Below are 13,704 nucleotides of genomic sequence, written 5' to 3' on the forward strand. Positions count from 1 at the left end.
AATGAATGAAAACACAGAAATATCAATTCAATAAGTTTCCTCATAGTAAAAACACTGCAAAGTGTAATAAAGCACAGTGAAAGCAAAGGGAAGCATTGTAAAACACAGAGAGGTCTGGTAAAGCATAGGGAAGCATTGTAAAGCACAGAGAGGTCTGGTAAAGCATAGGGAAGCATTGTAAAACACAGAGAGGTCTGGTAAAGCATAGGGAAGCATTGTAAAGCACAGAGAGGTCTGGTAAAGCATAGGGAAGCATTGTAAAGCACAGAGAGGTCTGGTAAAGCATAGGGAAGCATTGTAAAGCACAGAGAGGTCTGGTAAAGCATAGGGAAGCATTGTAAAGCACAGAGAGGTCTGGTAAAGCATAGGGAAGCATTGTAAAGCACAGAGAGGTCTGGTAAAGCATAGGGAAGCATTGTAAAGCACAGAGAGGTCTGGTAAAGCATAGGGAAGCATTGTAAAGCACAGAGAGGTGTGGTAAAGCATAGGGAAGCATTGTAAAGCACAGAGAGGTGTGGTAAAGCATAGGGAAGCATTGTAAAGCACAGAGAGGTGTGGTAAAGCATAGGGAAGCATTGTGAAGCACAGAGAGGTCTGGTAAAGCATATTAAAAGCAGGGTTAACTAACCGTTATGAGTTTCCCATGTTAAAAGTACAGCAAAGTGTAATAATGTCTACACTGTGTTATGTTAAAGTGGTTAGATCTAACAAATCTAACATTCAACATCAGAAATCTTACATGTTGTGCAAAACTATACTGAAAAGCACTGCAAAGCTACATAGAAAAACACTGCAAAACTATATTGAAAAACACTGCAAAACTATATTGAAAAACACTGCAAAACTATATTGAAAACACTGCAAAACTATATTGAAAAGCATTGCAAAACTATATTGAAAACACTGCAAAACTATATTGAAAAGCACTGCAAAACTATATTGAAAACACTGCAAAACTATATTGAAAAGCATTGCAAAACTATATTGAAAACACTGCAAAACTATATTGAAAAACACTGCAAAACTATATTGAAAAACACTGCAAAACTACATATAAAGAAGCAGCACTCGGAATGAGGGGAGGGGACAGGAATCGATATATTTTTTGGAAAACAAGATTTTATTTTACAATTCGATTTCAGAAGCAGTACAGCACAGTGATGCATAACCGTCTGCAAAGTGCGTTCATTTTCTATTGTCAGGTGCCGACAGCACTGCAACAGCGGTGTGCTGGGAGAGGACCGGAGACCAGCACAGCCTCACAACAACATCCACACCTGAGCTGCCTTCCGCTCCACACTCCGGAGTGAGCAGCCGAGTTACACGTCCAAACAACCGTTAGCTCTTAACCGCCCCGACCGTACCGAATTCAGAAATACGAAGAAACAAAAAGAAACTTTAGAAACTCGAAGACAAAAAAAAAAAAAACAATGATTCCGCTAGAAAAGTCTGCCGGTTCCTTTTGTCCCTTGTGAAGTCCGGCCCCCTCCCTGCCTCTGATTGGCTGCCCCTGTCGGTCTCTGTGCTCCGTTCTGGCTGAGATGGGATGGGATGAGGGGGGGGGGTGGCGGGGGTTGGTTTGCGCCTCGTTGTGACTCCCTTGCAACTGGGATTGCTTCCACCCCCCCCCCCCCCCCCCCCCCCGGCCCCACCAATCTGGGCTGGGGTGTGTGACCGGGTCTCCTTGTAGCTTCTTGCCATTCCCTGGGTTCCTTTGCTCACTCCTTCCTTGTTTGCTTGCGACGGCCAGTTGATTTTCTTTGCTCCCTCCCTAAGGGTTAATAATGATCTTGCCCTTGCGGCTCTGTCCGGCTTGTGACTCTGCAGCAGTGCTGTTTTCACACTTTGTCCTTGTGGCTCTCTGTGTGTGTGTGTGTGTGTGGGGGGGTGGGGAGTCAGGTTTGCCTGTGGTTCTGTCCCTCTCTCCCCCGGCTCATCAGGGCTTCTTTGGTCTGCCATTACGGGGCAGGTTCTCTACGGTGTTGCTGAGCCGATACTTGACAATGATGCTGTGCACTGTGGACTTGGGCATCCTCAGCTCCAGCCCGATGGAGCCCTCCGACTTGCCGTCCTTCCACAGATCCACCACGCGCTGCCGCTGGAGGATGTCGTGCTCCTTGGTCTTCTGGCTGGCGCTGGCTTCTGTGGGTCAGATAAGTGACACTGTATACGGGCAAGGTCTAGGGCAGTGATCTCAGTGCTTCAGATTTAATCCTGGGTTTCTCTCGTACAGGGGGTATATACAGCCCCTGAAATATCACAGCTTTTTGTTTTTTTGTGTCACTTATTCTTGTCCCCACAGGAAAGACCAGTTTTGCAGTGTATTTTTATTTTTCAATATAGTTTTGCAGTGTTTTTCAATATAGTTTTGCAGTGTTTTTCTATGTAGCATTGCAGTGTTTTTCAATATGGCTTTCCGATCATTTTTCAATATGGTTTTGCAATGCTTTTTCAGTATGGTTTTGCAATGCTTTTCCACATAGTTTTGCAATGCATTTCAATACAACTTTGCCCAACATGTAAGATTTCTGATGTTAGATGTTATATTTGTTAGAGCTAACCACTTAAGAGATAACACAATGTTTACGTTATACGCAGTTTTGCAGTGCTTTTTCAATGTAGTTTTGCAGTGCTTTTTCAATGTAGTTTTGCAGTGCTTTTTCAGTGTAGTTTTGCAGTGCTTTTTCAGTGTAGTTTTGCAGTGCTTTTTCAGTGTAGTTTTGCAGTGCTTTTTCAATGTAGTTTTGCAGTGCTTTTTCAATGTAGTTTTGCAGTGCTTTTTCAATGTAGTTTTGCAGTGTTTTTCCATGTAATGCTATTTCAAAGTAGTTTTGCAAATGCTTTTTGGATGTTAGAACTGTTAGGTCTAACCACTGTAAAATAACACAGTGTAGAACGTTTTAAATCTTTAAAATTAAAACTCTTTTTCTTTCTTTCTTTCTTTCTTTCCAATCACTGGGGTTTGTTGGCAATGCAGACGGAGCTCGGGGTGGTTTGTGTAAGAAAGCTGTGTGGTTATTTGTTTCTCTTTTCTGAATTCCCAGTCTCCCGTCGTCGCTGCCAGCTGGATTGCTCTCATCTATATTTAATCTTTTATATAAACAAGTGCTTAAAAAAAACAAACAGATGGGACTGTTAAGGAAAAATGTGGCACTGAGTATTAAAGTTAACTGAGATAAAAGAGCTCTCAAAACCACCGCTAATCATTTACAAGAGTTTACCATGTTATACTTGCAGTCATTTTGCAGTTGCCTCTTGCTTTCCCCATGGTTATACTATGCATTTATCATGCCATGTAATTTTAATATGCTTTACCAGACCTCTCTGTGCTTTGCAATGCTTCCCTATGCTTTACCAGACCTCTCTGTGCTTTACAATGCTTCCCTATGCTTTACCAGACCTCTCTGTGCATTACAATGCTTCCCTATGCTTTACCACACCTCTCTGTGCTTTACAATGCTTCCCTATGCTTTACCAGACCTCTCTGTGCTTTATAATGCTTCCCTGTGCTTCACCAGACCTATCTGTGCTTTACAATGCTTCCCTGTGCTTCACCAGACCTCTCTGTGCTTTACAATGCTTCCCTATGCTTTACCAGACCTCTCTGTGCTTTACAATGCTTCCCTATGCTTTACCAGACCTCTCTGTGCTTTACAATGCTTCCCTATGCTTTACCACACCTCTCTGTGCTTTACAATGCTTCACTATGCTTTACCAGACCTCTGTGCTTTACAATGCTTCCCTGTGCTTCACCAGACCTCTCTGTGCTTTACCATGCTTCCCTATGCTTTACCAGACCTCTCTGTGCTTTACAATGCTTCCCTGTGCTTTACCACACCTCTCTGTGCTTTACAATGCTTCCCTATGCTTTACCAGACCTCTCTGTGCTTTACAATGCTTCCCTATGCTTCACCATGCTTTCACTGCGCTTTATTACACTTTGCTGTTTCTTAACACGCTTCAGCATCCCTCTCTGTTGTGGTGCATCACAGAGCAACAGACCCTCTAACGGAGGGAATCTCAAAAGACGGGTTTTCTGGTAGGTCACAAACATTCTCAATATGCGTTCAAGTTCAGCGGTGTTTTTAATGCTGGGGTTGAAACGTTTTGGACACGGAATGGGTTCTGCCTCCCCTGTCTAGGCTCTGAATCCTCGCTGGGATTCGTTGCCATGCCCCATGGCTGCCAGCTGGTTCGAGCTGGACTCACCTGATATGAAGGACCCTGGCGCCATCTGGCTGTAATTGGCTCCTCCCGTCGTCACAGTCCCCGAAGGGGCGGGGCTAAAGGCTGGCCCAAAGTTGGGGGGCGTGGCATATGGTCCGGGGGGGATGGGCTGCAGGGAGAGAAGAGGACAGCGCTGGAACAGGAACCACTGGGTTACATTATTAACAACTGTGTCAGTGTCCTTGTGTCTGTGAGTGTCCGTTTGTCCGTGCATGTGTCAGTGTCTGTGTATCTGTGCGTCAGTGTTTCTGTCTCTCAGTGTTTGTGTGTCTCTGTGTGTCTGTGTCTCAGTGTCAGTGTGTTTCAGTCTCTGTGTGTCAGTGTGTCTCAGTGTGTCAGTGTGTTTCAGTCTCTGTGTGTCTCAGTGCCAGTGTGTCAGTGTCTCTGTGTGTCAGTGTGTTTCAGTCTCTGTGTGTCTCAGTGTCAGTGTTTCAGTCTCTGTGTGTCTCAGTGCCAGAGTTTCAGTCTCTGTGTGTCGGTGTGTTTCAGTCTCTGTGTGTGTCTCTGTGTCTGTGTTTCAGTCTCAGTGTGTCTCTGTGTCTGTGTTTCAGTGTCAGTGTGTCTCAGTGTCAGTGTGTTTCAGTCTCTGTGTGTCAGTGTGTCTGTGTGTCAGTGTGTTTCAGTCTCTGTGTGTGTCTGTGTGTCAGTGTGTTTCAGTCTCAGTGTGTCTCAGTGTCAGTGTGTTTCAGTCTCTGTGTGTCAGTGTGTCTGTGTGTCAGTGTGTTTCAGTCTCTGTGTGTGTCTCTGTGTCTGTGTTTCAGTCTCAGTGTGTCTCTGTGTCTGTGTTTCAGTGTCAGTGTGTTTCAGTCTCAGTGTGTCTCAGTGTCAGTGTGTCTCAGTCTCTGTGTGTCAGTGTGTCTGTGTGTCAGTGTGTTTCAGTCTCTGTGTGTGTCTGTGTGTCAGTCCGTACCGTGCTGCTCTGGGCTTCACTGCCCTTGCTGGCCAGTCTGCTCAGGATGCTCCTCTCTGACATGTGCAGCCGCGCTGCGATGGGGGGGAGGCGGGACAGCGAGGCGGGGAGGCGGCTCACATCGGCCTTCATGTCACTCAGCAGCTCCTCCAGCTGGTTCAACACTGAAACACAGCCAGAGACACACTGTAACCAGGGGCAACGACACACTGGAGCACAGCCAGAGACACACTGTAACCAGGGGCAACGACACACTGGAGCACAGCCAGAGACACACTGTAACCAGGGGCAACGACACACTGGAGCACAGCCAGAGACACACTGTAACCAGGGGCAACGACACACTGGAGCACAGCCAGAGACACACTGTAACCAGGGGCAACGACACACTGGAGCACAGCCAGAGACACACTGTAACCAGGGGCAACGACACACTGGAGCACAGCCAGAGACACACTGTAACCAGGGGCAACGACACACTGGAGCACAGCCAGAGACACACTGGAAACGCTGTGCAGGACTCACTCACCCCTGTGCAGGACTGCGTTGGCGGGCTTGTTCCCTGCCAGGGACTCCTTGGACAGGTGCTGGTGGCTCTCAGCCAGGCACTCCGCCTCTGTGAAGCGGGCGCTCAGAGCCATGGCGGGGTGGCTGGACTCCTGCCTCATGTTGAGGTAGGCAGCGCGTCGGAGCTGCTCCTCAATCACCAGGGCCTGCTCCAGCAGCTAGAGAAAGAGAGAATACAGAGAGAGGCAATGCAGAGAGAGAGAGAGAGAGAGAGAGAGAGAGAGAGAGAGAGAGTGAATACAGAGAGAATGCAGAGAGAGAAAGAGAGAATAGAGAGAGGCAATGCAGGGAGAGAGAGAGAGAATACAGTGAGGCAATGCAGAGAGAGAGAGAGAGAGTGAATGCAGAGAAGGGCAATGCAGAGCGAGAGACAGAGAATGCAGAGAGGGGCAATGCAGAGAGAGGCAAGGAGGGAGAGAGTCAATGTAAAGAGAGAGTGAATACAGAGAGAGACACGGGGAGCGAGGGGGTCCTCACCTTGAACCTGCGAGCTAGGAACTTGTTCTTCATCTCCAGGAAGTTGCCCTTGCTGCTCTCACTCCTGAACGGCTCGTTAATGATGCTGAACCGGCTGTCACTCTGGAGGTCCTGCCAGCGAGCGTAGCCGTGACTGAGGGGGTCAAGGAGACACAACCAGCAGGGACACAGGGATGGGACACACAGGGACAGAGACACACAGGGACGGGGACACACAGGGACAGAGACATACAGGGACGGGGACACACAGGGACGGGGACACACAGGGACAGGGACACACAGGGACGGGGACACACAGGGACGGGGACACACAGGGACAGAGACACACACATACACACTCAGACACCGACAGAGAAAGAGACACACAGAGAAAGAGACACACACAGAGAAACAGACACAGACTCTCAAGAGACTGTAAGGATTTTTGCCTGTGTATTTCCCTGACCTTAACCCCTTTAGCTTGGCACGTGGCCCGAAATACACCCATGTTGGAGCGACTGGCTTTTCATACCTCAGAGTGCAGATGTGGCCTGGGGACAGACAACACACTTGTTTCTGCATACATTGTTTTTGCTTAATAAGCTGTTTTGAGCCTACGTACAAACCATAATCAAAGCAATTGAAACTGGTTCTAAAACCATTTACTTTTTAAAAGTGACACGCTATAATTTTAGGTGTCACAGAACGCATAACAACACACTATACAATTGGAACACTTACATAACCAGCTTTTTCTGATAACCACGCACCTTGTGTGGGGCAGGGTACACACTGTTCCAGTTAAATATTGTTTCATCAGCCTTTGTTCCTTTTCATTATACAACCCGTATAATGCTTCCCATTTAAATGGTAAAGAAATCGTTTTAACTGTCTGTAAACACTGTGTGATTTTCCTGTGTTTTAATGTAAGCTCTGAATCAACGCAGGGTTAATAAACTCTTAAAATGAAGCTGTACATGGCTGGTGCACATCAGCCGTTTGCAATCACCAGCTTGTCGTTCAACCTTGTGATGCGCGGGTATGGCGCTTTGCTGCCTGCGAGAATTAAGAAAAACTCATAGCGTTGTTCTTAAAAGTAACTTCTTGTTATCTGGGTTTCTGCTGACATTGGCAAAGTGAACAGGAAACGCAAATGTTAACTTTTAATGAGCTTTGTCTCGCACCATGCTAGGGAAATAAGCCCAAATCTGGTCAAGGAAATGACGTAAGCTAGCTGCGTATCTGTGCTGTGCGAAGTCATTTCTTTGCTCAGCTAAGAAACATCTCCACTGATGCTGGCTCAGAAACTAACATCTCCACTGATGCCAGCTCAGACACTACACCTCCTGAGGTCTACTGCATGCTGCATGTGTTCTTTGATTTGCTTTGTTCCTGCTTGCACTTTGATTCCTGAATAAACTATTTTTGATTAACTTGAAGAAGATTAATTATTTTTGAGAAGAAATCAAACCTCTTACAAGACACAGGCACACACATACACGCTCAGACACAGACACACAGAGAAACACACACACACAGGGACAGAGACACACAGACACTGCGTAGCAGTTTGACCCATTCCTGGTTTCACTATGAGTTTAATAAGACTCACCTGAGCTTGTTGCCTGTACACACACTGTGGCTGACCAAGCTCGTAGTAAAACCTGCTATGAATGGGTGAAACCGCGATGCAACAGCAGCCTTGTTTTGATTCCTGTCAGTGTCTTTCTAACAGGATGTATACAGAGGGATACACCACGATGCCCGCTAGCAGCCAGTAGTCATGGCGACGGTGCCAAATTTCATTGATTTTGCCAGAGGAGATGGCGGCACGCTCTTCATTCTGCCATATCGTGTGCAGCTCTGCAAGAGAGAGAGAGAGAGAGAGAGAGAGAGAGAGAGGGAGAAGAGAGAGAGAGAGAGAGAGAGGAGAGAGAGATACAGAGAGATGTGGCCATGTTAGAAAATAGTGTTGGGATTTTGGGGTCATTAACAAGATGAAAGATTTGTTTGCAAGGAGAGTGGATTCAAAAGCCTCGGCTTTTGCTGTAAGAAGCTTTCTCTGCCTGCCTGCCTGTCTGTGTCTGTCTGTGTGTCTGTCTGTGTCTGCCAGTCTGTGTGTCTGCCTGCCTGTCTGTGTGTCTGTCTGTGTCTGCCTGCCTGTCTGTGTCTGTGTGTCTGTGACTGTCTGTGTCTACCTGCCTGTGTCTGCGTCTTCCTCCATCTGTCTATGTCTGTCTGTGTCTGTGTGTCTGCCTGCCTGTCTGTCTGCCTGTCTGTGTGTCTGCCTGCCTGTCTGTGTGTCTGTCTGTGTCTGCCTGCCTGTCTGTGTCTGTGTGTCTGTCTGTGTCTGTGACTGTCTGTGTCTACCTGCCTGTGTCTGCGTCTGCCTCCATCTGTCTATGTCTGTCTGTGTCTGTGTCTGCCTGCCTGTGTCTGTGTGTCTGTCTGTGTCTGTGACTGTCTGTGTCTACCTGCCTGTGTCTGTGTGTCTGTCTGTGTCTGTGACTGTCTGTGTCTACCTGCCTGTGTCTGCGTCTGCCTCCATCTGTCTATGTCTGTCTGCCTGCCTGTCTGTGTGTCTGCCTGCCTGTCTGTCTGCTGTCTGTGTGTCTGTCTGTGTCTGTGTCTGCCTGCCTGTGTCTGTGTGTCTGTCTGTGTCTGTGACTGTCTGTGTCTACCTGCCTGTGTCTGCGTCTGCCTCCATCTGTCTATGTCTGTCTGTGTCTGCCTGCCTGTCTGTGTGTCTGCCTGCCTGTCTGTCTGCCTGTCTGTGTGTCTGCCTGCCTGTCTGTGTGTCTGTCTGTGTCTGCCTGCCTGTCTGTGTCTGTGTGTCTGTCTGTGTCTGTGACTGTCTGTGTCTACCTGCCTGTGTCTGCGTCTGCCTCCATCTGTCTGTCTGCCTGCCTGTCTGTCTGCCTGTCTGTGTGTCTGCCTGCCTGTCTGTGTGTCTGTCTGTGTCTGCCTGTGTCTGTGTCTACCTGCCTGTGTCTGTGTCTGCCTGTGCCTGTCTGTGTGTCTGCCTGCCTGCCTGTATGTGTGTCTGTCTGTGTGTCTGTACCTGTGAACCCTCCGTCTGCGATGTTGAACATGAACCGCGGCCGCTCGCTCCTCTCCTCTCTCCTCCCGCTCCCCCGGCCGCCAGCCTCCTCCTTCCCAGCAGGCACTGCGGTCGCCCTTCCAGCCTCCTTCTCAATCTTAACTTCCTCTGCGAAAAAAAAACCCCCAAAAAACAAAACAAGAACATCCATTAAAACAATCGCAGACGAGACAGACCACAGCCCCTCACACACACACTTCCATTCACTCTACAGGCCAGTTCAGAAAGAGAACACGATATCGCAAGCGTTTTAAAACTGCTGCAGTATAGGTAGGAGAACGTTCTCAGTTTGCTTGCTTTGTTTTCCTTGAATTACACGTTTGGTGCTTGCTGCAGGCATGCCAGTCATTGAGAGGAAGCAGCTGACTAGTTGCTGACAGGAAAGGCTGGTTGACGTTTACCTTTCTTAACCTCTGTGGCGGGGGTCTCTGTGGGGCCCTTGGTATCCTGGATCTCAGCCTGCTTCAATTCCATCTTTATATCTTCTTTCTTCACAGAATCTGCAAGAAAACATCGGGATACATTTAATAACGCTGATGAAGGCACTACAGCCCAAATGCTGGTCTGCTTGACTCAGTCTCTTCTAGTTTCAATAACACTGATGAAGGCACTAGAGCCCAAACGCTGGTCTGCTTGACTCAGTTTAGTTTCAATAACACTGATGAAGGCACTAGAGCCCAAACGCTGGTCTGCTTGACTCAGTTTAGTTTCAATAACACTGATGAAGGCACTGGAGCCCAAACGCTGGTCTGCTTGACTCAGTTTAGTTTCAATAACACTGATGAAGGCACTAGAGCCCAAACGCTGGTCTGCTTGACTCAGTTTAGTTTCAATAACACTGATGAAGGCACTAGAGCCCAAACGCTGGTCTGCTTGACTCAGTTTAGTTTCAATAACACTGATGAAGGCACTAGAGCCCAAACGCTGGTCTGCTTGACTCAGTCTCTTCTATTTTCAATAACACTGATGAAGACCCTAAATGCTTGTCTGCTTTCTCTAATGACTGACATGCCTTGATGCCAGTAGGATGCAGTTGACCGATATTGTAAAATTTTCAGTACCTTAAAACGATCAAATTAATTGATAATGTCACAAGAACCGATTCTAACTCTCGTCTGTACCTTGAGTCTCCTCTGGGGCTGTAGGTGGCGCTGTTGCTGTGTCCTGGTCTCCCGGTTCCTCTAGTTTCTTATCCTCACTCTGTGGTGGGTCTTTGCCCTCCTCTCCCGACTCCGCTGCCTGACTTTCAGGTGTCTCACTGGGGGTGACTGCCTGGGAGCTGCCCTCAGGAACCAGTACAGGCTGCTGCTAAAACACAGCGACAAGGACAGAGGCACAGACCGCAGGGTTACTCGCTGTGACACTGTATCCCAGTCTAGCTCCGTCTAGTCAAAATTAGAGCTATCTGCATAATGAAAAAATATACCAATACAGGGATGGAAATAAAGACTCCTGTTGCACAGCGGTTTGACCCATTCCGGGTTTTATTACGAGCTTGGTTAGTCACAATGTGTATAGGTAAGTTGGCTTGGTGGTCCAGTGGTTAAAGAAAGGAGGTTCCCGGTTCAAATCCCAGCTCAACCGCTGTCTCACTGTGTGTGACCCTGAGCGAGTCACTTCACCTCCTTGTGCTCTGCCCTTCGCATGAGATGTAAAACAAACAAGCTCCTATTGGAAGTGACTCTGCAGCAGCAGTTGTCGATGATGCACAGTTCACTCCCTAGTCTCTGTAAGTCGCTTTGGCTAAAAGCGACTGCTAAATGACTAATTATTGATAATAACTAATTAATAGGTAACAAGCTCAGGTGTGTCTTATTAAACTCGTAGCGAAACCAGGAATAGATCAAAACGACTATGCAACAGCAGTCTTACTGCCATCCCTGTACTGCAGGGTAAATAATGTCAACAGCAAGTTTTATCACATCTGGAAACATGAGAATTGTAAAGTGTGTTGTATAATGAACAGAGAACTGTCCTATAATCACGATCAGATTGGAAATGAAAACTCTTTCTGTGTACTTCCAGGTACCTCTGAGGTGCGGCCGCTCTCCGCACTCTTTGATTCCTTCTCTGTTTTCTCCTCTTTGCCCTCCGTTTCCTCCTGCTCTCCATCCTTCACGCTCTTCTCTCCTCTGTCAACGGGGGCGGGGGTAGCTGTGGCAGACGAAACAACAGTGTAACAACGGCAGGTGACACGACACGAGGTAAACCTCTGTCAATGGTTTGCCGGGACGCCTTCTTCGTTTCTGCGTCGGCTTTTATGCATCGCAGAGATTGGAGTGTGGAAGGGGCAGGAGTGAGCAGTGAGCAGTGTGTGTGTGTGTGTGTGTGTGTGTGTGTGTGTGTGTGTGTGTGTGTGTGTGTGTGTGTGTGTGCAGGTCACAGCCCCTGCAGTACCAGTCAGTTCATCCAGGAGACAGTAGTGAGTGTGTGTGTGTGTGTGTGTGTGTGTTTGTGTGTGTGTAGTACTGCAGTACCGGGGAGTGTGATCAGGGTGCAGTACCTGGCTGGGAGGTGCAGGGGGTGCTGTTTCCGCTGGGCTCCGGGGTCGTGGCGACCGTCCGGATGGCGGGGGACGAGGCCCGGGAGGATTTCTTTGAGTCGCCGCTGCTCTCTGGCTTCAGCTCCGGCAGGCTCCACTTCCCGTTGATGTGCTCGAACTCCTGGACCTGGAGAAACAAGGAGAGGCAGAGCGGATAAAACAATCCCACACACTCCACTCCACACTCACGCTTAGCATCTTACTGATGAAGACACTGGACCACAAACGCTGGTCTGCTTGACTCAGTTTAGTTTCAATAACACTGATGAAGGCACTAGAGCCCAAACGCTGGTCTGCTTGACTCAGTTTAGTTTCAATAACACTGATGAAGGCACTAGAGCCCAAACGCTGGTCTGCTTGACTCAGTCTCTTCTAGTTTCAATAACACTGATGAAGGCACCAGAGCCCAAACGCTGGTCTGCCTCGGTCTAAAACGAGAGACACACGTTTGCTAAAACATATTTTTCAAACTACACATTCGAAAACCTAAATTCAGTAAATGGACAGGCACGTGCGTGGAGGATGAATGCAGTGGAAGCTGCAGGTCTTTGTGACGGCACCGCTCACTACCACTGTAGCTCCTCCAGCTCAGTGGTACTCAAGCCTGGCCCCGGGGATCCACTCCAGTCCAGATTTTTACTCCAAGCAGGTTCTAAAATAGCTCACTGAACCTGCGAAGAGGCAATTAACTACACTGAGGACCTGACTGAAATAAAGACCTGGACCAGACTGGAGTACCACTGCTCCAGCCGTTGGTTCTTTGGCCCCGGTTCTCACCTTCTTCTTGAGCAGGCTCAGGACCCCGATGCGGGTGAGCACTGGCTGCCTGCACAGCCCCTCTCTGGGGACCCCGTCTGCGAAGGTCTCTGATCCATCTGCTACCGGCTCACAGAGGTGCCTCATGAAGAGAGACACGTACGCCCTGCCGGGGAGACACAACCACACTCACAGTATTAATATTATTATTAGAATTACTATCGAGTCATTCAGCAGACGCTTTTATCCAAAGCTACTACAGAGACTAGTTGATGATGCATAGTTCACCCCCAACTGCTGCTGCAGAGTCACTTCCAATAGGACCTCGTTTGTTTTACGTCTCATCCGCAGGACGGAGCACAAGGAGGTTAAGTGACTTGCTCAGGGTCACACACACACACACACAGTGAGTCAGCGGCTGAGCCGGGATTTGAACTGGGAAACCCTTTTCTTTAACCACTGGACCACCAAGCCTAACTGTAACTCTGCGTTAGACTGACAATGCGACCCTGTGGCTGGGCTGAACAGGGCTCGAGAGTCCACGGCAACAGGTGTCATCACAGCCATGCTTGATTTACCATTCCCTTATTGAATAATAACGGAACGGGCTCACCTCCGCAGCTTGTAAATATTGCTCGGGTAACCAGGGGGCTGCTGCTTGCTTATCCCATGTATAACTCAGCGCGTGACGGTCGCTCGTGAAACTCACTTGAACTCCTTCTCGGTCTTCACCCGCAGGTCTCGGACCAGCCAGTGGCAGGAGAAGGCGTCCTGGGAGGGCATCCCCCAGCGCATCACTGCGTTCAGGAAAGCCTTGCGCTGCCGAGTGTTGAACCCCAGCACCTGCAACACAGACAGGCAGGGAGGGAGGGAGGGAAGCAGGGTCACCACACCATGGACAAGGCACTATAGCAAACCCTGGACTGCATCAAATAACACTGATGAAGTCACTAGAGCCCAAACGCTGGTCTGCTTGACTCAGTTTAGTTTCAATAACACTGATGAAGGCACTGGAGCCCAAACACTGGTCTGCTTGACTCAGTTTAGTTTCAATAACACTGATGAAGGCACTAGAGCCCAAACGCTGGTCTGCTTGACTCAGTTTAGTTTCAGTAACACTGATGAAGGCACTACAGAGCCCAAACG

At 48.4% G+C, this 13,704-nt stretch overlaps 1 protein-coding gene across 9 annotated transcripts in view; it reads right to left on the reverse strand.

The window, feature by feature from the left end:
• chd3 (chromodomain helicase DNA binding protein 3) overlaps positions 1 to 13,704 on the reverse strand; it is a 40,108-nt gene that overhangs the window by 2,767 nt on the left and 23,637 nt on the right. For 4 of the 9 annotated variants that reach the window (XM_059019119.1, XM_059019118.1, XM_059019122.1 and 1 more), the window contains 13 exons: positions 13,268 to 13,401; positions 12,580 to 12,724; positions 11,764 to 11,929; positions 11,290 to 11,414; positions 10,382 to 10,568; positions 9,662 to 9,760; positions 9,222 to 9,368; positions 7,915 to 8,023; positions 6,182 to 6,314; positions 5,667 to 5,862; positions 5,138 to 5,301; positions 4,210 to 4,336; positions 1,102 to 2,142 (listed from right to left, as the gene is read on the reverse strand). In XM_059019119.1, the coding sequence (XP_058875102.1) occupies positions 1,937 to 2,142; positions 4,210 to 4,336; positions 5,138 to 5,301; positions 5,667 to 5,862; positions 6,182 to 6,314; positions 7,915 to 8,023; positions 9,222 to 9,368; positions 9,662 to 9,760; positions 10,382 to 10,568; positions 11,290 to 11,414; positions 11,764 to 11,929; positions 12,580 to 12,724; positions 13,268 to 13,401 (1,938 nt within the window). In that variant the 3' untranslated portion in view covers positions 1,102 to 1,936. Of the gene's footprint in view, positions 1 to 1,101; positions 2,143 to 4,209; positions 4,337 to 5,137; positions 5,302 to 5,666; positions 5,863 to 6,181; positions 6,315 to 7,914; positions 8,024 to 9,221; positions 9,369 to 9,661; positions 9,761 to 10,381; positions 10,569 to 11,289; positions 11,415 to 11,763; positions 11,930 to 12,579; positions 12,725 to 13,267; positions 13,402 to 13,704 lie in introns of those variants that run through there. The other 5 variants (XM_059019124.1, XM_059019123.1, XM_059019120.1 and 2 more) reach the window with 4 other exon arrangements.

This window comes from Acipenser ruthenus, unplaced genomic scaffold (genome assembly GCF_902713425.1).
Source record: "Acipenser ruthenus unplaced genomic scaffold, fAciRut3.2 maternal haplotype, whole genome shotgun sequence".
Taxonomy (NCBI): domain Eukaryota; kingdom Metazoa; phylum Chordata; class Actinopteri; order Acipenseriformes; family Acipenseridae; genus Acipenser; species Acipenser ruthenus.